The sequence below is a fragment of the Pithys albifrons genome, chromosome 1, assembly GCF_047495875.1.
Source record: "Pithys albifrons albifrons isolate INPA30051 chromosome 1, PitAlb_v1, whole genome shotgun sequence".
NCBI classification, from domain to species: domain Eukaryota; kingdom Metazoa; phylum Chordata; class Aves; order Passeriformes; family Thamnophilidae; genus Pithys; species Pithys albifrons.
The window spans coordinates 34,872,328-34,897,380 of record NC_092458.1 but is presented as its reverse complement, the minus strand read 5'-3'; the positions used below and the strand labels follow the sequence as shown (position 1 = coordinate 34,897,380).

General features: G+C 35.8%; 1 protein-coding gene across 2 annotated transcripts in view; it reads right to left on the bottom strand.

Moving 5' to 3' along the window:
- The window catches only part of UGGT2 (UDP-glucose glycoprotein glucosyltransferase 2), an 88,600-nt gene that overhangs the window by 11,309 nt on the left and 52,238 nt on the right, over nucleotides 1–25,053 (bottom strand). For both annotated transcript variants that reach the window (XM_071549358.1, XM_071549368.1), the window contains exons 21-31: nucleotides 23,909–24,115; nucleotides 22,511–22,642; nucleotides 20,458–20,585; nucleotides 19,679–19,774; nucleotides 17,906–18,008; nucleotides 12,292–12,371; nucleotides 10,736–10,925; nucleotides 9,732–9,890; nucleotides 8,540–8,625; nucleotides 4,828–4,912; nucleotides 2,540–2,625 (exon numbers count right to left, since the gene is read on the bottom strand). In XM_071549358.1, the coding sequence (XP_071405459.1) occupies nucleotides 2,540–2,625; nucleotides 4,828–4,912; nucleotides 8,540–8,625; nucleotides 9,732–9,890; nucleotides 10,736–10,925; nucleotides 12,292–12,371; nucleotides 17,906–18,008; nucleotides 19,679–19,774; nucleotides 20,458–20,585; nucleotides 22,511–22,642; nucleotides 23,909–24,115 (1,352 nt within the window). The remainder of the gene's footprint in view (nucleotides 1–2,539; nucleotides 2,626–4,827; nucleotides 4,913–8,539; nucleotides 8,626–9,731; nucleotides 9,891–10,735; nucleotides 10,926–12,291; nucleotides 12,372–17,905; nucleotides 18,009–19,678; nucleotides 19,775–20,457; nucleotides 20,586–22,510; nucleotides 22,643–23,908; nucleotides 24,116–25,053) is intronic.

Genomic DNA, 25,053 nt, shown 5'->3' with positions numbered 1-25,053 from the left:
ATAAGCTAACGTACATATCTGAGGTACGCTGTCCAGAGGTTTCCTATTTCTGCTGCACAGCATTCTTTGCTTTCTTTGAATACCAAAGTCTACCAGGACTGGCTTTTCATTGTGTGCCCCTTCAGCACACACAGCCAGGGGGCAGTGGCTGCAGTCTCCCTCAAGCACTGCTGCACCGTTCTCAGACTGCAAAGGCCACCTTAGCCAAACTGGGTACAGTGTGGCTGGATCTTGTTGGAAATTCACCTCAACAGTACTTTTTTTTTTTTGAAAATGAGTCATTCCTCACACACTTAAGATTTCATGAGTCACTTCTATTAACTTTTCTTATGGTTACATCCCTTTTAAAAGTATCCTTTAGAAATTATAACAAGAAGTATCCCTCATAATCTTTAAGATCAAATGAGACAAGTCCCAGACCTCCAACATAATCAAAAGAATTCACATCACTCCACTAATACAAAGCTGAAATCCCAGAAGGCTGCAATGTAAGTGGTGCTAATAATCTTTTGAGAAACCCACATTCTTTTCACTCAGCCACGGTAGGAGCACAGTTGTACCTGGTCAGCACTACAGCAAATGCAAAAGAAAGGCAGTGGAGCAGCACTGACCGCACTGTGTGGCATCTCTAAAGATGACAACCTCCCAGCTAGCACTGAACTCTCACAGGCTAAACACACTGCAGTTCACAGTCCCAAGCAGTCTGTCGTCTTTGTTCTGGACTTTTTGCCTTGTTTCGTTTCGTAGTGATAGCAGGACCAAAAGAACCTCAAGCTCTTTATAATGCAACCATCACATAAAAAAAAAAAAGTTTTGATAAAATGATCTTGAAAATACTGATTAGGTAAAGATTTTCAGAATGCAGAGATCTTCCAAACTGAAGAAGCTGCTGGATTGACCTGTAAGGTCACATGGGAAGAGTCAGCTGGGGAAAGGATGCTGAGTTATGAAAAGACTTGGGCAATGGTATGCACAAGTCCCATGTCAGAGCACACGTGAATTCCTGTAATGAACAGAGTGCTGGGGGATATTCTTTTCATGCTGAGATAACAAAGATGAAGGATTTGACAATTTCCTTGATAGCAAGAGGATAACAGAAAAGGCAGGCCCCAAATCATGTCCCTGAGCCACAACCTTCAATCAATGGGAAGAGCAAATAAGCTTTATTGGATGAGGGGCTTCAGTGGCCCAGTCAAGCTCTGCACCTGACGCACATTGATGAACCAACCCACTGTGGTGAAAGGCAAGACCTGGAAGACAGAGTTCTCTGGCCTTGTAACCTTCTTGGAGGGAGCTAAGATTTTGATCATTGCAAATACATGCTTTGATGCAGCCAATTAGAAGCACAAGTTTGAAAATGATGAAAAATATCTAACATCAATCTACAAAAGAGGCACCTTTGTGCAGAAATGTGGTCCCCCTTTCCTGACCTGTGACTTCAGGAAGAAATTTTTGAGAGCTGTAGTATAGTAGTCTGGGAGGGTTTCTGAATCTCGTAAATATGGCTACAAATTGGAAGATGGGAAATTTAGATTAGATATTGGGAAGAAACTCGTTACTGTGAGGATGATGAGACACTGGAACAGGCTGCCCATGGAGGCTGTGGATGCCCCAACCTGGCAGTATTCAAAGACAGGTTGGATAAGTCTTTGAGCAACTTGGTCTAGTGTAAGTCGCCCCTGCACAAGGCAAGGGACTGGAACTAGATGACCTTCAAGATCCCTTCTTACTCTTAACATTCTGTTATTCTATGATACTGCAACAGTAAAAGCATCTGTGAATAAATGGTGATAAGCATAAAATCAGCAACAGAGACTCAGTGTAATGTCCAGGTACTTGTGGTGCAAGAGGTCTTGTCAGCACAGATGATAAAGTTGAAACAGAACCCAGTCCTGGATCTACCAGGAGATGTGTGTGTAGAGGACTAATTGGGCTCCACTTTGTACTAGATAAAGTAGAACTGCTATGCCTTTTCTTTATTTTAATTAACAGTCTGTGTCTTCCAAAGCTACTGAAAAAGGAAGAAAACCTTTTTTGAGTCTTGCTTAAAACAGCAAATTAGAAATACTACAATGTCATTAGCCCCAAATGTAAAGCTTGAGATGTTTATAACAATTACTTATAGAACTCAGACTTTAAAGTAGAAGGTATTTTATTGACAAATGTAAAAACACTTCTGGAGATTTCATAAATTATGTTTACTAGCAGACAAGTAGCATCAGCCTGCTTTTTGATGTTCATTTTCACATATATGAGTGCCACATTACTGACTCTAATTTTCCCATTGAGATTCCCTGTGCCAACAAGATAAAAAGCCAATGGAGGAAATTAAGAGCAACTAGAAATGCAAAGGAAGGATTAAAGAAGGAAGTAGGTAGGAAGATGTATGGGACAACAGGGTTTTCATTTCCCCCCTGATATTTATGTTATAAATCCCTTGGAGAACCTTTTTCCATATTTGCATCAGAAACACTTACTTCCTGTGAGTAGTAATAAACATGTGCTGCAACAGTTAAATTAGAAGCAAATGATGCATTACCTTGTAACCGAGTCCAGATTTCTGTGTTTTCCTGTTGTTCCATCGGTAAGAAGATCTTCATTCATTTTATCAGGCTTTTTCTGTACCTAAAATAAATGTATTTGTGTAATTTGGAAAGTTGATCAATAGTAATTACTTCTTCACTTGTGATATCTAACTATGGTGTGCTTACTGGCTAGAGCTGGACCAACATTTGGACCAATTTCTATTTCAGTAAAATACTGCACTGCACTGAACTGAACAGTAAAAATGTGATTTCACACTTTTAAACTATGCACAGAACTTACCGTAATAAGAAGAAAAGTAATAAATTAATAAAAATTAAATGGTGATTTGGCATGTTCAAGCCACCTGCACTTCTGCATGCACGTGGGGGATTTTAGCACATTTTCTACCCTCATGAGTTCATGATCTAGCCATTAGCTGGCAGAAGTGTAGCAGGGTGTTGCACCACACAATGGAACTTACCTGAAGGGACATTGTTATTCTCATAAGCCTTTCACAAGGAGAAAGTGAAAAATTTGTCACTGAAACAGAAGTACTCCCACACAACTTAAGCAATTTCTGCTGTCTTAACCAGATGTGTAATAAAGGCTCCAAATCAATTTAATTTGCTACTTTAATTTCCTTGATTAAAATAAACCTAATTGCTTTTGAAAACCAAACAGCTTCTAAAACCCTAAATGTCTGAACATACTAAATTTTAATCATATTAATTTCACATGTGCATACTGTCAAACTAATGCTTACAGATTTCTGTTCACACTACAGCGGGAGTCTTTTTAGCTGATGCTCCTGAAGCCCCATCCTACATATCACTAAAGTGATTCTACAGTTCAACTGAATGACAGACCTCACATATTCTAGTTATAAGCTTAATACATCCCACCTTTCACATCAAATAATTTTCCTATTTTGACCCAAATGGCACCCTTTTATCCTTTTTCTGTGGTTTAGAGGCAGGCTCATCATGTGTAGTAGTTTTGGCTTTAGTCAGCATAGGTCCCCATTTAGGCCTCAGTTTTTAGCAGGCCTCAAAGGTTGTGACACAGATTAGAGGGGACAGGTACCATCTGACTTAAGCAGCCATAGAGGTATTTCATATCATCTGACATCATCAGGAAGTGTCGGGGAGTATAACAAGCAAGGTGGGAGGAGTCTCTGCTCTCTTCGGTCCCTGCTTCTGACCAGGATGGTTCCCGCTCCCTGACTGCTGATATCAGGCCCTCCTGCCGGTCGGCACGTCTGTTTAGCCGGGGACGGGAGCACATTCCTGTTAATTCCTCTTTCCCTCTTGCTGGGAGGTTTCCTTTGGGGAGGGGGTTTGGTTGGTTTGGAGTTTCACCTGTTAGCTGGGGCGACCTCGGTGAGCCTGTTGTTCTTTCCTGTCACTATGTGCTATTTCATATTCTGTGTTAAGCTCTCCTCTTCTTTGTATAAATATAAAAACCTCACTGTGTTTAAAGCCTCGTTTCTGCTGTTTTCCCTCACTCTCCTGCTCTGGGAGTGGACTTTTTGACTGGGTACCAGGCAGTTGGCATTTTGCCAGCTCAAACTATAACATCATGTTCCAGAATTTCACACATTTTCTCTGGGTTCTGGAAACTTTCAGTTACAGGATTGGGAAGAGACACATGTCTGCAGTTTTACTTACATAATTCTCTCTCCTTCTCAATGTCTAAACTTAGCATACAGTGTACCAAGGAAACCTACACAAAACGTTATTTACAAAACACTGGAAAACATATAATACTATGAGGGTCTTTCTCCTGAATATAACTCTTTTTGATACATGTTTAAGAATGAGAGTAACAATTTCATTTACACAAATTCAGTAGTTTAGGATAAAATTCAACACAGATAATTTTAACTTGCACTCTGGTATCTGGACTGCATGTAAAATCTCTCTTCAGTCAGTGGAGAGAAATGGATGTCCCAAAAAAAGGGGTCATCTTGCTGGTTTAAATACGTATGTGAGCTAGGATTAGGAGACCTTTGGACATTCTCATTCTGCTAAACAGAGAGGGAATTGAAGTCATCTAGACTAGACATTTGGACACCTTGAGCTAGATGAGATAAATCTCATCTATGTTTAACTGCTATTCAACAATCTCCTATGCAATTAGTATAACCTGATTGGATCAAATTAACTACATTAATTTGCACATCCTTCTCTTTAATTATACAAAATCTAAATTACATATTTCAGTATACATATTTCAATTAAATATAGCCTCAGACATGTAAGCATAAGCCATATTTCATCTAAGGAAACACTGCATACATACTTGAACTTTGATAATTTTGCTTCTGAAGTTGTTTAATACCACAATAACATCTGTCAGGTTAGCTACAGAATCTGTTCCTTCATGGCTGTGAGGAGTAAAAAAAAAAAAAAGTTGCTGTCATTTTGTGATACAGTAAAATAAGATAATTCTCAATTTTTCTAGCTTTTATACCTCAACAGCACATATATTTTCCCTTCAATCCTTCCTGTTTTAACAGCACTATGTGGTTTCCTCTTGCTAAGGCTACGCATTCAAAAAATGGGTTTAAGACAGTAATCTGCTATCCCTTAGGCCTCATTTTTCCCCCTAGAAAACACAAGTATTTAAATCCTGTTTCAGTCTGTTTCATACCACTTATCTAAAAATTGTAAGTTATCAGAATTTTCTATTTAATACATTTTTGTAAAATGTGCCTATGATCAACTGCTTTCATGGAAATGGCCTATTATTACACAAAAAATGTTCAGGATTATCTTGACTTGACTACTCTTTGATTTACTTCTATGTTTCTATGTTCACACTTTAAAAATAATGTATTTATGCACATTCAGCCAACAATGGCCTTTTTATCACAGACACACATTCAACAGGCACAGATCTCTTTTAAATTAAGCATGTCATTAAAAAGCTTTAAAATAGTAAAACTGGATCCAAACACAAACTGCTGATAGCAGTCAGCCCAGTGTTTCATTTTTGCTCTCAGTTTTTAAACAACAAAAATTTTCTCTTTTATTCACTCAAAATATCTATCCTATGAATACTTTAGGTAGCTCTGCAGCTCTAATCAAAAAGATGCTTTTCCAAAGTGTTTGCAATATTCTCAAAGTGTTTGGTTTGGATGTAAATTTAACAACACTGCTTTGTCTCCCTAAATCTCTTTCATGGATCCCTCACTGTGGGCTCCATCTTTGCTGAGTGACAACTGTTTGACTCTGCACAGCCCTCAATTTGACAAATTTCTGTTCCAGTATGAACAACCTTTTTAAATCTAAGCAAAACGTCTTGTACAGTGACAGCACTATTACATAGGTAACAATAAATATATTGTTATGTAATAATTGTTGTACAAACCTAAACATCTCTAGCAGACAACACAATGTTAAAATGTTTCAAATGTCACAATTTTAAAATGTTTCAAAATGCCTAGATGTTTTTAATATAAATACAAGTAAGTATCAATATAAATCATAATTTTCCACATAGGGAACAAAAGCATTCAAATTAAACAAATGGAGACCCTTAAAGAAACAAACATAAAAACTCCTTGCCCAAATTATAAAAGATATCACTTTCAGCTAAGCAGTCAGCATAACATCAAAATATAATAAATGACATCTACCTGCCTTTTAAAAAAATGAAGTCTTCAGCAGGATTGTATATATATAGCTTTAGATACAAACTGTTTTCTGCAGTCTTCTCTTGTAATACCCACTTGTTGTCTGATCAGCTTCACAGAATCAAAGTTCCAGTCACAAGCCATGGTCAAACTATTGGCAAGTATTACAATTTTCATTTTCCTAATACTAATAGTACTTTATTAATAACAAATTGATTTACAAGTTTGACTGCTTCAAAATAATGACTGTTTTTACAGCCCTGAAAACAGAGGCAGCTTATTTCAAATGTTATGTATTTACATAGAGAAAAAATACATTACTTTCATGTCTATTAGACGCAACTGCAGGAGAAGCAAATAAGATAAATATTGATATGAAGAATGTGCTGTAACTTCAATATCCTGTATTTCTCCTAAAGCTCTTTTTAAAATGTATGGGCCCTGTGCCCCAAAGAGAACAGGTCATCTCACAGTTCAGCAGGAGAGGATATGACTAATATATAAGGATAGAGGATATATTGCAAAACCTTTTGGCAAAATTCCATCCTACCAAATAGTTGCCTGAGTTCTGACAGCAATTTCATGCAATTAATATTGATACCTGTAAAAGAAATATGGAAGATCCTGGTACAGCCCCCCAAATGGGCTTCTGCAGTTGTACTCTAAGCCTATGGCTTGTAATAATTAAATGAAATAAATGCTACTGTTTAGATTCCTAATTGAGTATTAGTTTTCCTGAATTAGCTGAGCTTAATTAAGCCCATTTGTATTTCTTCTTTGGAAAAATCAGTAATCATACAAAACAGCAGATTATTTAAATTTCCTTGATCCAATCTAAAATGTAGAATGGTTTTGTTTCATTTTGTTTCATTTTTTAATTCGGCTACACCTCATTAACTTTTTTTTAACCATGCTATCTTATATAAATCTCTTTTAAATCTTGAGAATTGAATGCTGAATTAGACAAATGATGTGGCTACAGTGAGTGGAGATTAAGTGAACTTCTTGGGGTAAAGGCTATGCTTTTCTGCTTTTTCAACAGATTGTGAGTGATTTCCGGAAAAAAATAAATTGAAAATGGTAAACAAATAGAATGAACCTAACATTCTATTAAGATTTCTCCTTATAACACTGAAATTGATGTATTAACTAAATATTCAAAACCATAAAGAGGTTCATTGATGGGGTTTTTTTAATAGTAGCTGATGAGTAACAACATATAGAACTATGTATTCCTGTGCTCCAAGTAATAATACTATTTTATAGGACTTTCATAGGCTTGTTTCAGGTCACAGAACTACTCTGAACGGGAAGAGAGATAAGGAGAAAAAAAGGGGAAAAAAGAAGGAAGAACTGAAGTTGAAATAAAATAAAACAATACTGCTCCTCTAGAAGGGATTTGAAAGGTTCAAGAGGAAGCCCTCACAGGCTATAGATCTATGCTGCTACATAAAACACGAGAAAATGATTCTTCAAAGGAATAGCTGGAATGATGGCTGGCATATCTTCCTTTATATGAAAATCAACCATGGGAATTACAGATCTGGAAGACATAGAGATGCCAACTAAATGTCAGTCACTGGAGTACAACTTTCGTTCCATGCACGGAGGTTTCTCCCAGGAGAGGGAAATGTGGTGCTGTCAACATGCAGCCAAGGTCTCACACCAAAGGCTGCTTCTGTATTCTAAGGTGAAGGTGTAATCACAGTGATTCTTACATGACTAAGACAACTAAGAAACACTCAGAATTAATTGAAGAAAACAAATCTAGAACTGAATATAATGATCGTATTAAAAAAAAAGTCCCCTATCAATAACACTGCATTCAGAGGCACCCTCAGGACTGAAAAAAATTATGAAATTCATGGTACTTGCCCCAGCTGATAAAGACACTGCTGGAGCACTAGCAGTGATCCATTTGACATATTCTTGGAATGACATGTTCAGTATGTTTGGAATGTCAAAATATTAATCAGCAAAGGCATGAGTGACATTTTTGCAGAATTTGGTGCGAGCAGTTGTACGACAAGGCTAACCACGCATGGAACTGACAGAGCAAATGTCTGGTAGCTGTGTAACCATAGTAAGTATACTACAGTAAGAGACCTTGCTAGCATCAAGTCTAGCTGAGCAGCTTAGGCTTATTATGCATTAACTATTCCAAGGCCTTCAAAAATACATGAAGCCACCAAATAACTAGTTACACTATCAGGGAAGAAGGTATCTCTTACAAACTTTAAGTCATCATTTGCATATTTTTCTTTTTTTAATGCTATTTTTGCTCATTTTCCCCCAGTATTGTCAGATCTTTTCAAAATATGTTGCACTTGGAGCTTCATTTATAAGCATGTTTCCAAAGGATGGATTTATACTTACGAAAAAACCTCATAAATCTCTTCTGATCTTCCTTTGCGCAATCTCAGAGTCCAAGCACCTGGATTTGCTTTCAGCTGAAAATATCCCTACGAAAAAAAGACAGGCACTTGTATTGTCTGCATTTCAGACTCAACCATCTACATACACATAAATCAAGTATGCAACATCTATATTAGCCCTACAAGAAGTGTCAGTGATGCAACCAATGACCACCTTTCCTGCATGTCCATATTAATGTCTTTCAGTGCTCTGTTTGTTTCTATCTGAATTTGAATTGTATACAAAAACTCCACCAAGGACAGCAAGTAAATAAGCGGTAAAGAAATAAATTAATGAACTGACCTCTAAACTGAAAACCTTCTCTGAAACTCAAAATTTTTGTCCAGAACAACTTTCCAAGTCAACACAGCTCCTTCCCATTTTAGGAACACTGCAAACAGCTATTACTATGTGAAAGTCAAATGGAGCAACTTTTGAAATGTGAAGAACTGTTAAAAGTTTAATCATGTCAAACATCATCTACTGTTGCAACTGTATTCAGTATTTGTGTAAAAACCAAAGATTCACAGTTTATTAAGCCTTTTATTCCTTGTGATATGGTGTTTACAGAGAACAGAGAATAGCTGATGGATAAGAGGTCTTATTCATCAAAATCCTTCCCCATCAAAATACCTTTTCCAATAGGAAAACAAATCTTTCACTTCAGAAATCACGGGGTCTTTTGCTCCACAGACTGCCAAAATGAAAAATAATGACTTTGCATGATGAGTGGAATTCTAAAGTGTGAATATGTCCCCACACAGGCTCTAAGCACTTACCTGAAGCATCTGAAAAAGAAGTCTTCTTTTGTCTGGTTCATTGTGTAACAAAAATGTCTATTTTAATCAGAATGTGAATCATACCTTACATGTATCAATGGAATCTCCACCTGAATATAACCACCTCCTACCACCTGCTAAAAGTAATTAGGCTCCCAGTTTAGGAACTTCAGGTCAGAGTCTAAAATTAGGCTATAGCTGAAACTATACTGGATCAGAGGAGGAGCAGAGGGAAGTTCAGCAAATTAAAGATGGTCTCAACTCCAGGATGTGCTTGTTACTTTTAGTATTACTAAGCTTGCAACAAGATGCTCATAAAGAATTCTCACACAGAGTGTGAAGTTGTAATGACTATTCCTGTACTTAACACTTACAAGGTTGGCCATCACAATAGTATCAACCATGACAGGATTATTCTTTGTGCCCAGAGTGAACTGTAGCCCTCGATGAGGTTGTCCAGTTGTCACATCAAAGCAATGTCCTTCAAGCAATATATATTCCAGTTCATATTCTGCTATAACTGCCCCTTTTATCTGTGGAAGGAACATTTCATCATTAAATGATGTCATTTAAATATGTGGGAAAAGCAACATATTACAGTGACAAACATGTTGTGTGGGATTAACCTCGACTTAATTCTTAACTGCCAAAAAAATCAGAAAGGTCTTTCCAGAAGGAACTTCACTCAACTATGGAAGTATCACTGTCTTGAGGGACCTTCTTTCCATTGACTGTTGAGGAAGTTGAAGCATCTCTGCTTTAGTAAGGTAAATTCCAACTTTTATTTTCACAATACACTTTCCAAATACACAGCTTCAGTCAATCAAACACCCTCCCTGTTTTGCATAAGCTTACTGACTGAAACAAATCTAATGACTTTGAAGATCAGGGATTAAAATATAACTAAAAAATAATTAGAAGAATTGTGAACTAAAAGAGGGCCAAATACACTTTAACCTATATTAATGAACAGTCATATATTCAGGTTTATTTGAAGATTTACCTAGGTTAATCCTATTACTACCAAATATATATATATAAAAAAATAAGAACTAGGAAGCTAACATAAAGAATCCCTTAATTGTTTAGTTATTTCTGTCAACATAAAGCTTAACATAGCAGGTAAATTGTATTAACTTGTACTCTGCATTCTGATTTTTGTCTATTTCATTGCTTTCTTTGAAGACTTGTCTTTTTTTTTAAGTAAGGGAGAAAATGAAAAAAAGACCATGACAACAGAAACGGTAAAATATTGACTAAATAATCAACTACCAAAGAAATTATTTCTGGAGAACAGACACAAAAAAAATATTTCCACTTCCCTCTTGAAGTAGAAGGCCCAACACAAGTTTTATGGTGTTTGCAAACTATTACTTACTTCCTCTAAATGAATGTTATCAAGATCACAAGAACTGTTTACTGATTCGACCAACCAGCTTTCAGGAGTGATCATGTTTAGAGTCAAAAGAGGCGATTCTGGCAATTCCAGGAATTTTGCCATGGGTTCAGAAGGAAGGTGCTTGTTGATCCCGTAAGTTAATTCTGGTTCCAGAACAAACCGATAGAAGCTGTTGAAAAAGAAGTGTTACAAAAAAATATTTTTACTAAAGCACAAAGTTCCAATGGTGAAGTTCTTCTAAAATACTTTATAGTGAATGTTTGCCAATTTAATGAAGTTCAGAAGCACAGCAGCTCCCTATTCTTCTGGAATACCATCAGACAATACCTACAGCATCTCAAATGAGCTGGTAGATGAACACAGTTCTATTCGCTTTTGACAATTTTTTGCTGTGGAAGTCCATATTTTCCATTAACATTCTGAAGTCTGTGAAGGTGAATATCCAAGAGATGCATCTAAATATCTTGACTGTGAACAGCCTCCAGTTCTCAGAATCTGTGTCACTAAACTAAGCAGGACTATTCTCTATTGGAAGAAAAGTCTTTCTGGACCGCTTATGAAACTAGCAAAAGCAAAGACAGAACAGAGGAAAGGTAGGGGTCTCTCTATTCCTCTCCAGCTCTTTACCCCATTATTCCACAGGTAAAATGGAATAAGGGAAAGTGCAGGGAAAGAGCCAAGCACTAACACCTGCAAAGTGCCCAGCTTTAAAAGCGATCATGACAATGTCCACACAGGAAACTTGGAAGATCGATATTTAAGACACTTTTGTGATGTGAGAGATGTGATTAGTTCCTCTCGAACTGAATAGAAATTAAGGATTTCTGTTTTGCAGGCAATTGAATAATTCCCCCCCGCCCCCGACAAAGGGCAAGCACTACTACTAGCCTCTCTCATAGGTAATTAGTAATAAAGGTATTGGGATTATAGGTAAAATATCTGCCAAAGAGATGTCTGTGCTTAAACATTTTTCTTAGAGGGAAAAGAATCCTCTCTAGGGAATTCATTTCAGTGTAAATGTCTATTACCGAATCAGTGAATCCTGTTCTTTACAGACAGTTAAAAGAAACTTCATTTTATGGCGGGTACTTTTAGGGTATAATATTCTCACTGAAATATAGTGAGATCTCAAATGCAGACTGTACATCTATTCAGATGAATTTCATTATAAAGTTAAGTGTACTGAATCTGTAAAATTCATTACACAGACAGTGGGGTGTAAGAAGTGACCAAGTTAGGCAGACAATCTTCCTCTGCAAGTTTTCACAGGCATAAAAGACTATTGATTTCTCTAAGGTCTGTTTATGAGAGGTGCATTTGATTGACAGGATCACTTCCCTGTGGTCCCATGCTTGACACCTTAGAACAAGAATTTTTCTCTAGACAAATGCAAACTGCTTACGTAACATTCAATGAAAAATGAATCAACAAAAAGAATCCTGAAACAAAAAGCAATGTTTATTTTTTTAAGGGAATATACACTGTTAAGGCTGTTTTCTCAAACTGAGCAAGATTATATAAGAAAAACTATTTACCTCTTCAGCGGCACTTCTGACAGCTCAGATTTGCAATTCAAAAATAACCTGAGTTTCATATTGATAACGTCCTTGAGCACCTACAGAAAAAAAATCTCTGTATAAAATGGTTCTTGGTAATCACCAAACTTTGAAAATATGCCAAAGCTATCCTTGCAGCATCCTGTAATTTCTCAAGTTTGAGTAGAAATCTGAAACTTTTAACACTCTAAATATATCTGTATATTAAAGGTGTTGTCAGATATTCCAAATAAAGATTTGACCTTTTTTAGAACTGCATGATTTAGCACATGATATTCTTGATAGTCAAAATGTTAATGTTTTCTCCTAGTGATGCTGTTTTTCAAAGAGCAGCTGTCCCCATTTTCCAGTACTTGAGTAAATTATATTATCACCTTTCTTACATTGTGTTTTCTAGAAGATTTTAAAACACGTGAAGTTCTCTAAGTATAACACATGCCTTTTATTCAATAACCAGTCTTAAAACTTACTTTCACTCTGTGACACACCAGAGCAGTAATTACTGGGTCAGAATCACCTCTTATGGGGGGTCTGTGTGGAGGGAGCAGGGATGGGTGAACCTCAGGGAGGTGGGATGGCATCGTATCGCTCGTGGCAGGGCTTGGAAGCCCCACAGCAGTTGCCAGTCACAAACAGCCTGGGAAAACTGTAACTCCCCACATCTCCTGGAGCCCCTGACCCAGCTCGGATTGGCAGGGACAGAGAGAACACGGCCCCTCACCCTGGCCTGGGACCCCAGAGTGGCCAGGGGGTCAGAGGTGTTGTGTGGGGGGTTTGGCCATAGAGACCAGAGCAGATAAAGCCAGAGGTTTTGGGGTGCCACATATTGTGGCCCTGCCACCTGGACGTGTGAGAGCTGGTCTGGCACAGGCTCTCAGTGGTAGCTCTCTCTCCCTTTTTCTCCTTCTCTCTCTTCTTGCTCCCTCTGCTTCTTTTCCTTTACTCCTTTCTTGATGCTTTGGGTGCCCTGGAGCTGGATGGGCTGAATTTGACTTAAATGTGTAAACTGATTGAATATTTACTTGGGTGTTGTTGATTAATATGTGCTGGGTCAGTGTTGTGGTGGAACATTTTGTCTAGCTTGTGTAGTGCCCTTTTTGAACCTTTGCCAAGTTCCCTTATTTTCTCCCCTAAATTAATAAAGAAACTCCTTGGGAACAAGTCCACGGCTTATTCTCTCTAACTTTTCTTGAGATATTAAAGAACTGTCTCTATTTAAATATTAAAGTAAAACTCTTAGCAGAGCCAGTGAGCCTGAACCTCCAAGGCTGGAGCTCTTATTAAAATAGTTGTATACAGAAAATTGTTGAATACAGTAAAGCTCAGAGAACTATTTTAATACTTAACTACCTAATAATTTTAAATGTCAGCAATAGATTACTGATGTAGTAAACCACTCAATCAACTTTAAAAAGTTTCAGTAAGTCAATATAGTTCTACTGTTTTTTTCCTCAGTATCTTCATCTGTTTATTTCTAAAATATGTTCTGGATGCTGTTATATAGGAACTATAGTATTAGGACAGTAGCTTTTATTTATTTTTATGAGCAATCTGTTTTGTTTAAAGCTAACAATGTTATTAATTTCTTTAAAGCACTCACAGAAACCTTTATCAAGTTATCTTCACTTTTGTGGTTTCTGATAAAGTCCTTATCTGAAAGTATAAAGCAGCTGTGCCCACATTTACGATATTATTGGAAAAGCCAATAATATATAAAAGCTAAGTTAAAATACTGTTACCGCTAGGGCTAAAATCTAAAATTATAAGGGAAAATAAACTGGGAACAAAGCAAAACAATGGCCATTGTTAAATCTTCCTTTTATTATAACCGTATTTTTGCTTTCCTCAGTTCAACCCTTGGCTTACACACATTCTTTACTACAATGCTGTAACTTTACGTAGCCCTAGGGACCTGTTCTGTTCCTTGTTTCTCCTTCTCATCCTTTGTGTCACCTGAATACCATCACTGGAAAACCACTGAACAAAAAATAAAGACTAAGTAACAGTGGACATGTGTGTAAAAGTGAAGAAGCAGGAAACAAGAATCCAACTGGAAGCACTAGAAGGGAAAGTATTATGTTACATAAGTTTAAGACCACCAAAATCAAAGCAGAGGTCCAAGTGGCTCATATATCTGTCTATAATTCAGAATAAAAAGCATGATATAAACCTGTATTGGACTTTACCTTCAAACAATAGAAAAACCTCATTGCATTAGCAAGAATGATACTTCAGCAATCTGCATTGACAGGTTGCTGTGTGTAGAATGAAAAGATCTTGCAAAAGGCTGAGGTATCGTCCCAATTAATCAGCTGACCATGAAACTTAGGGCAGAAGAAAAAGGAATAATGCCATTCTTAATTAACATTTCAATGGAATTTAATTAGGAAATGATTAGTAAGACAATAATGCATTATCTCTGTGTTTCAACAATGCAACTTCTGGAATTCTGAAATTGGTTCTGTTATTTAGGTCTTATGAGGACACCAAAAGCCAGGGCATTCAAGTCAGTACATGAAAATGGTTACAAGATTGGAAAGCCTCTTTTACAGGATATTTGAAGGGTTCAGTCTGTTTACTTTAAATCAGGAAATTCAAAGAAGGGCATGGAAATTTGGTGCATGCAGCAATTCATACTGTAAAAAGTGGCTGAATTATTTCACTTTACTAGGCCTGAAAATTATTTAAGAGCAAGTTTTATTGCTCCTGTACAGTCACTTTGCAAAACACTTAGTTAACACAAGTCATCTGAAGAGCATTAACTCGCTAAACCTTGATTATTCAACCAATCACTTGCAATTGTTTGTGAACTTCACCATAATACGAAGCATCTACACTGAAAACAAACTCTTAGAAACTTCAACAGAAGTGGCAAAATGATGAGAAGATGAATGCTTACAGCATAGATCTAAATAAAAATCTATAATTGAAAGTCTAACAGTCAGGTTACTTAGCCACTGGAAAAGCTCAGCAGGAACTCTAATCGGTACTCAACTGCTTGGTAATATTTAAATTAGGAATTTATTAAGAAATTATTTCTCCTTCAAATACTAATTGATAAAAAGAAGTCTTATGACCTGTGTTATATAGGAAATCAGACTAGATTATCAAAAGGGGCTCCCCCAGGGATTCCTTTTACTTTAGGGATGGAATAAGAATTTCTTTCTAAGTACAGACTGAACAAAGGAGAAAAGGCAAAAGACAATTGACATAAAAAAAGTTTGATTTTTCTTTGCATATTTTTAAACTACTGGAACAAGAAAAAAAAGAAGGTAGATGATCTTAAGATACATAAGATATTATCCTAAGGTGTAGTTTTTTCAGCTGTTTTTGGTCAACCAGGAGGGAAAAACCACACAACACTTCAATTTCCATTTTAGCAGGAGGAATTTCTATTTTTTTCACATCACCTTAGAGATCACCTTCCTCACTTGAAGACTAATTAGCAGTTCCATATATTCTGCTAGGAATTTCTGTGGTCCAACCATGGTTAAGTTATGGCTGGTATTTAAACATTTGCTGAAGACAGTGACTGTGCTTTGTCTGAAAATACTTGATTCTGAAGCCTATAACAAAACTTGAAAAAAGGGAAAACACAGCTTTTACAGAGAGTGTTACCTGCCACACTCTGAACAGGATAAAGAGCAGTTCTTAATGATACAATCCAGTACATATTTTAAAAACAGTCAGAAACCTTTACTCAGCTTTCATTCATGCTCTGACTTACACCTTGCCTCTGTCCTTAGATATCCAGATTCTCAGACTAAGCAGTAAAGTTTAGATTACAGTTTACCTATACCTATTCACACTCTTCTCAATTTCAATTCCATTTAATCTGAGTAACTTTTTCTTGATGTTTAAAAAAATTTCCAAAAGATATCTCTGAAGTTACTAATAAGTGACACAAAGTAATACAACAGCATGGTTTCACCAGGGTCAAAAAAAATCATGACATGGACATATTCAAAACAGACCAGGGCAAGAATCATGTGTTTGGTCATCGTTGTTACTGCACGAATTTGGCTCCATGAACAGTTAGCCAAACAATATACTTGGCACTAATTCAATTATGTTCCTCAAAAGAAGAGCCTTTAAATATAAATATATTTCAGTGCTTAAAATTTACAGTATTTAAGTCACCTATATATATGTCAAGATAATCAGAAAGGCATTCATTTAAGAACCTGGGGTTTGGGCTTCCTTGCTGCATATATATGCCAGTTTTGTCTCTACACCAGGATATGGTGGCTTTCCAGATAATGATATATAGACATTTTTTAAATATATAATTTCCAGGTTGTTTTTCATTTTTCAAAAATATTATTAAAAGTGTCATGACATTAAAATAGCTCTGATTTGCTTCCTTACAACAGCGTTTCAATATTCTCTCCTAAGGATTGGCTTCTTGAATAAAACTAGAGCTCCTATGAATCAAATAGGATCTGCAGTAGCTGAACAGCTTGGTGTACCATGGGAGTCATTTGCCCAGGCATGCACGAGGGAGCCTGTTGTGCTGGGAGGAACGGAGGCTTCTGGTCTGAACTGCAAGGTTCTTGGTGCTATATACTTATAATAGGAACTTCTGGCTAAATGGAGAGTTTCCAGTCGATTTCAACACGCAAATATTTTCATTTGGTAATATCAAGCTTTCTTTTTTAACTGAGAATGGTGAAATGAAAGATCTGGTTCAGAGAAAAGCTTGTATTTCAGTCATGAAATATCAGAATTTTCAGGAACTTTTAAAAATGTTTTACTTTGCTACACTATTACATATGAAGAGTGAGTGGACACTTCAACAGTTCTTATAAAATGATATGAAAATGGGAGGGGGAAAAGCAATGCACGTATTTATGAAACTTGCATAATTACTGCAGAAAAAAAGAAGATAAAATGGGATGCAGCAAAAATCAAGCTACTTGCTTCAGAATTGTAACAGACCATAAAGTGAAGACAAAATTTACATTTTTATGGGAAACTATAAAGGAACTTGAGGCAGAGTGATACTCTGCAGTAGGTGAAAAAAGAAAATCATTTTAGCAGCTATGTTTTTAGGACCGTTTCTCTTTAGAAGATCAATAGCTACACACAATGGAAGACTACCTAGATATACTTGGTGGTATTAATCAGCTGAGAAATACCCATTCAAGAGCTGAAAGGTTTATAGTCCAATCTTCTTATGACGATATTACAGGTCAGATTTAGACCATCTCATTTGGGTACCTTGGAAAACTAAGGTGATCTGGTTTCACAGAATGAAGCATATGCCTTTTAAGATTTTAAGACAGGAGATTTTTTCCCCCTGTATTATGTAGACATCTCCTCCTTTCCTTCTATTGACTATAAAGAGCACTTAGGGACTTACTTTTAAGAACACTGGCACCTGGGACATCTGAATTTTACTTGCACATAAGGTACTTACAATGATAAATTAGGTCACCCCCAACTTTTTTATATGAATTAAAATAACTAAACACATATTTAATGGAAAAAAATCCCTTAAATTTTGTTTACCCTTTTTTTATGCTGTACATGAAAATTAGAACAAGTTCAGTAAAAATTAACAAATAACTAAAAGAAATTACTGCCCTCTTACAATCAATAAATGAGACATCTTCTGTGCTTCTCTTGTCAGTGGATCCACAATAGCAATAACATCATAGAATGGCTCATTCTCTTGGGGGTTGACTTTTACTACGCTGTTAAAAAAGGATTAAAAATAAGTGACATGAAAACTCTAAACTGAATTTGTGAAAATGACAAACATTTTTAGGCATGAATTTGTAATATCTGAGGCACTTCAGACTTTAATGCTCAAGAAGACATTTCCCTCATTTCAAGCAATAACCATGATTGGTCTCTGTGATACCACTAGGGAAGCTACACATGCACAGGAGTTAAAAATTTAGCATTAATCTACTTAGTTCTATACTGGTTATTGATTAGATCCACTCCTCACAAAAAATGAATAGAATAAACCACAGTAGAACTTGAAAAAAAATAGCCTTTTTGTCATTTGTCTACAGTTTCCTTCACCACGATCTAGAACCATCAGATTAGACATGTGCCAGCAGTGCTACAATTAAAAAAAAAAGCAAACCATGCTGTGGGAAAAATGGCAACTGAGATGTGTGAAACTTGACAGGATAGATAAGCTTTATGCATTCCAGAAAATAATTTAGTTTTCTAAACTTGATTAGATCAAGTCAAGGAGATCCTACTTAAAGTACTCTTGATCTAGAAGACAGAAATGTTAGTAAACCTCACTTTGAAAACAAGAAAAAAAATCATGTGCTGTCAATACACAAAAGGGACTATGTGAATTTGTTTTCCATAAAAAATATGATATTGACTGTTACTAGCCAGTAACGAACTTTGACAAAGGTGTTGGCCTCTTAAAACAGGCTATTACTGATTTCACTCCTATTTTTAACATCAGGGACAGCCCACCAGCACAGCACACTGGAGCACCTTTACCAATAAAACAAGTAGGGATTCAGAAGGAACATTACAAAAATCTTTCACTTGATCACAGTTTTTGTGTTATCATATATTCTTTTAAAAATGTACCTGTCTACTCCAATAAGTTTGTCTCAGCTAAGCTTAATTTAAAACCAGTTACCTTAGTATCCCATTATAAAGAGGATTCACAGATTCTCATCTTGGTACCTTAAATTTCATTCATCAGCAGTAACAACAGAAGGTGACATTGAGGGCATATTCACTTTCTAAATCTAGGATTCCAAACATAAGGAGGCAATACACAAATAAAGATAACAAAGACACATGAGCTCCATAAGTGTAAATCTGTTGGCTGATGACAGACAGTTCAGTTTTTCTTAAGGAATTACTGCCAATGAGCCTAATTAATTTGCATTTTAATGTAATCTAGTTGTATTAGCTGTGGTCAAGAATGACACTGCTAAGACACAAACTGTTATCCAGATATAAGCACATGTATATCAGTCTTGACAGCAGTAACCAAGATCCACAGACAGAAAAAAGCTGTGCTAGTTTTCCACATCAACCAAAAATAGTGGGGGGGGCTTCTTTTAGTGCTAATCTGTGAGAACAGCCTGTAACATTTTAGTAAATGTATTGACTCCAAGTTTTCAAGCTCCAGATCAACCACTTCTAGTCACACAAATTGTAATCATTCTATTTTCAGCAAAGGATAAGGTTGGAAAATCATTATGTATTACTAATTAATTTACTAACAAAGAGGTACAGACACATTATGCTATGGCAGATGAACAGGTTGTTCATAGAACAAACAACTTCTTTTCAAACTGAAATGCTTACTCAAGTTTCCAGAGACCTAATGTAGTCATCAGTACGTTCTAACTTTAAAATGACAGACAGAACTTACCTGTGCTGCTCTTTAAGAAATTCAGCATCTTGTCTCGTTTCTGTTTTTGGCAAAGAGGACAGCAGGGCATCTATTTTCATAATCAAATCACTGCCACTGTATTAAACAAAGCATATATAGTTAGTTTTACATTAGAAAATGAATAAACCATTCACATTTTAATGTCTGTCTATCTGCATAATATGTAGGAAGTCCACATCCCAAACCTGGGCTCTTTAAAGTACTTACCACCTCAGGATTTGTTATGACAATGCCCAAGAACCACTACGGCCTTAGAGCTTGTGAAGTGTTCACTTCGTAAGTAATGCAGAATTCACATAATTATCATTCAGCCTCACAGTTTCAATGTTACAATCTACTGACATTTATAACTCTTGATTCCTTTCTTTCTTAATTTTGTGCTCTTTGTGACATCAGATATAAATTAACAAGTTTCAAGCTTACTTGACCACTTAATTTTTTTGTATTTCTTATTGAAATTTCCTGAGAAACCTGAGTAGTTCTACTTCAGTGTCACTAAGTCTTAACATTTGTCTGAATATGTTTTGCCTCTCACTCCTTATCTCCTGGAGCTCTACCTCTTGTTGATTTTGTTTTTCTGGTAGTGATTCTTTCAGTTATGCCGGTCCTTCCAGATAACAGAAATTATACTCAGGCTATAAGACTACATATTTGAATATTTGTTCATATTTCCTCATGGAAAAACATGATTAATTTGTCACAGGCAAAAATATACAAGGCAGTATATCCTAAAGCCTCAACATTCAAGAGAATTTTACCTTTTACTACTGTTTCCCATCTCTTTGACAAGAGCTTTAATCTTCTCTGCTGAGGTACTGTATGTTACCTTTTCTAACAAATTGAAGTCTTCAGCATAGAATTCATTTTCATCTAAAGGACCCAATACCTTAGATAGAGAAAAATGTTACTAAGTGTAGAATGTCCCAATAATGTTCTGTCTGTAAGTAAAAATACACTAATATTTTAAATGAATGCACAATATTCAATATGCAACCCCCATCCTCATATACATCAATATTATTAACTATAAAATACTAAACTTTATAGTAACTGCAGAATTAGGTTTTTACAGTTATGTCATACAGTTAATTACTGCTCACAGCAAACACCTGCATTGGAAATATTCATGCCATCTTTCACTATACATCCCTCTTTAAAGGAATACAATATGTAGAAATAACAACTCTAAGTTTAAGATAAAGCACTGTTAGGTACATGATTTTAAATGCAAATTATTCTCTGTCTACCACATTCTTTAGTTGTTTAATTCTGTGAGCACAATCTTAACTTCTCAAGGCTTTCTATCCATTCTTACTAGAATGGCCGGAAAGGAAGAAAAGAGCAAAGGATAAGAACTGCAGAATAAGAGAAGACACAGAACTGCTATGATTTTTGGTGTCTGAAGGAAAAAGAAGGTGTCTTGAAGTTCCAGAAAATAGCTTTGAGCATGCTATTTGGATTTTCTACTCATAGTCTACCAAGCTAGAGGGACCCAAGTCAGCTCACAGGGTGCCTAGGATTCGGAATATAATGATGTAAGTTCGGTGCTGAATGCCTCTCTCCCAAAATTCAACTGCTTCCTAGGAATGAGAGGTTATGTAACCTCTCAGGAGTTACATCACGTCTGAAATTTTAATAATATTAATGATGCATGAGACAGATGAAATCACGTGTGATTATGAAATACCATTCTAATTTTGTAGAAGTCATAATTAGAAAAAAAAATTTAATTTGCTGATAAAAGCAAAACTTAAGTGCTGAAATAGCAGGGGTAGAAATGAAGGATATCTTTTTCTTAAAAGCAATCTTTTAAGTGAAAACACATTTTCAGATGGATGAATATATATTATCAAATTTATCCAAGTATTTTTAGGAAACCTACTTCCCTAAAACTTAAAATATTACATTATTTGAGCTTTTTAGGCATACAGAACAGTAATAATAATTTATAAAATAATATTGCATATTTAGTTATGAGGGAGCTGACACCAAAGAAGCCAACAATTCTTTTGTGCTTCATCAACAGAAATGCTTCCTATGTGTTTCTTGTAAGTATTTCAGTTGCATCTCAGAAGTGTTTAGGATGCATAAAATTAACTAAAGTCACATTTTAAAAAGAGTTTCCAGTAACAAGATGTCATCATAGTATCCCTTTCTAACAGTGGAGCAATAAATAGAAAAGAGTAAAACAGTAGTCTGTATAAATTTTATTTGCAATGTAAGGAATTTACTGTCATTTAAGGAGTATTAAATCTTGAACGCAACATTGTAGTTTTAATTACAGTTCATCTACAGACACACTGTAAGGCTACTGGTTTCAGAATATACATAGAATAAATTAAAACAAAAAAATTCCTATACTTTTATTTTAATATTAGGAATTAAGACTATAAAACAATATTTATAAAAAATGTAGTGGTTTAGAGCTTGAAATACTAACTTAGTAAATGTAACTTATATACATTTATTGATGTGGTATAATATAGGTAACTTCAGGATCAAAATTTATTCTTAAATATGATAAATAATAAATCGGATATTAACCCATTCAGATAATTTTGTTGAATTAACTCTAAAATAGCTGTTGGAATTGCATACATACATAGCAGCTTCAATGGCATGGAGCTGCTTACAAAATTAGAAGTAAAACAAACTAAAAAAAACCCAAGGCAAACAGTCATACCATTCTCTAACTACAGGCTGAATAAGTGGGAAACCAATACAGTGCATTTCCTTCAGCTTGAAACTCAAGTTCCAGGAAGTAAAAAATTCCTACAAGAAGTCTGAGAGTTAAATTAATTTCTTTCTTACCCTGCCATTGCTCATAACAGCCATTTGTCCAGGAAGCAGCTTAAGAACCTCCTGGCAGAACATCTGGTGGGTTTTAATTAAATCCAGTCCTAAAGTGTTGTACTTCTTCTCAAACACATTGCCATCCATTCCCTAAAGCAAAGGTAAAGAACGAGATGGTGGAACGATTCAGCAAAAATCAATTTTATATCAGATGAGGAAATCAAACATTTCCTTCAAGTTATGTGGTAATGAGAAATAAAGTTAAACAACCTCAGCCTCAGTGTAAGCACATGACTTAATGTGGAGCCCTGGTCTCAGAACCAGCAAGCCTGCAGTTTTTAGCCTGGGGCAACTCTGAATAACCATGGGAGGAAAGCTGAGCCTGTGGGTAAGCACTTTTCCCACAATCCAGCACACAGCTGCAGGAAAATAACATTCTCCATTAACAATTGAATGGTAGTCTCACTTTCAGGAAAAAGATGTAAAAAAATCCATAACACTCATAATCCAACAGTCATTCTAATGTGATCATTGGATACAATTTGAACATGTTTTGAAGAAGCCAACGTCATCCAGCAAGACATGTAACAAATCCATGGTCAAAGTGGGAACAATTGCCCAAACTTACACTGATCCTGTGCCTCACCTGTCAAAATTATCACGCCACATTCAGCTCTCCTGATATGTATTTCTTCACTAGTAATATGCAGACCAATCAAACAAATTCACTCAGATACAATTAATGTAACAAACTAGTAATGCTTAATTAGCTACCTTTAAGTAATTCAAAATTTATTGAAGAAATAAAAGCACCACTCCAAGCAACTAATTAATTTTCCAGTATGATGCCAGAGTTTTTTAGTCTTCCAACCATTCCTACTTAAAAAGAGTACAATTTATATCTCCTTCTGAAGCAAAACCTCCACTCTAAATGAGAAATTTGAATTCAGCAACATTTGTATTTTAAACCAATAAATTTGCATAAAAACACAGCAGAAAATGTTGGCCAGAATTACATCATGCTTGTTAGTCACTTCAGCCTGTGCCTATTACTGTTCACAACCACAGCAGCAGTAAAAGGCTATTTCTGAAGTCTTAATTCTTGAAAAACATTTATACTGTAATTTTAATTGAGAACTATAAAAAAATCAACAATTAAAAAATAAATTAGCTCTGTCTCAATTAGCCAGTATCTGTACTCTCTACTTTTCAGTACTCTTCCCTGACTTTAAACAAATTCTCTATTCTTCAATTCCATAAAAGTTGCCAAAAATCCAAATTTACCTGAGCAGAAACTATATAAGGGTTACAAACTTAGTAATAGTTGGCCAAACACTGTTACTCTCAACAACATCCCCTTACAATAAAATATATGTAAAATGCTGAAGACAGTAATCTAATTTAGTTTTTACTCACTGGGGTGAGGAATGTAGTAATTTTTGCTCCAGCAGCAAGAGATTTTGCTGTCTCTTCCTTACTGAGTTTACTTAGGAAACTTTTTAAATTGTTGCTGTTTTGGGTTAGAAAAGCAGTCAAAATTCCTCTTGCAATAGCTGTGTTAGATTCCTTTATTTTTGATGAAGGATTGTTCAAAATCCCAACTCGTGTATGACGGCTTGTTTTCTGCAAAGAAAAATGCAGAAAAATAAGGAATTTTACAGTTCCATCTGCAGTTATGTAATGTATTCATATCTATTATAACTCTGTGAAGCACACTTAAGTATTTAATTTTTCTGCAGCTACATGTCTTTACAAAAGATACATCAATGCCTCATTCAGAACTACAACTAGGAGAAAAAAGATGATTAGTAAGGATTTACCTATCCTGTAATATGTATTTTAAATAGAAGATTTTTTTAAAATAGAACAATTACCTCTGGGCATTTGGCAGAAGTGTATTTTTAACACAGGACATACACAAGTGTTCATTTACAGATTTCAGAACTGGTTTTGTAGATGATTTTCTATTTTTCAAAAACTATCAAACTAACCATAAAACAAATAAAAGCGAATTAATCTGCTTATCACTTTAATCTTGATCAGCAGAAAAATCTTTCACTTGCTAAAATCAGCAATGCCACTCAAATTTCACCAGAGGGTGATGATCCTAAGGTAGGATCAAAGAGTACCACTAAATGAAGAAAAGGTAAATGGACCTGTAGCAAGGAATAAAAAAAAATGGGTGCAATCACTGTTTTCAACACACTTAAATGTTGGCAAACTTTAAATTGCTGTCCTTGAAAAAAGTTTATTATACCAGTTATGGTCTCCCCCAGTGTAGTGAAAGATGCTGAAGAGGTTTCAGCAAAGGGCTTCTAAGATGGTCAGAAGACTGTGAGGAAGCACTGAAATCTGGGCTTGCTCAGTCTGGCAAAGAGGAGCCTACAGGAACTATTAGAGCAACCAACTGTTACTGAAGGGGGAGTGAAAAACACAACAGGGCCAAATTCGTCTTGGTAGCAGCAGAGTTTAACAAGGGGTGATGATCACCAAATTTGGCCTGGAAGAAAAACTGGGAAGGCAGTGCAACATCAGAACAAATTGTAAAGGAGGGGACAGAG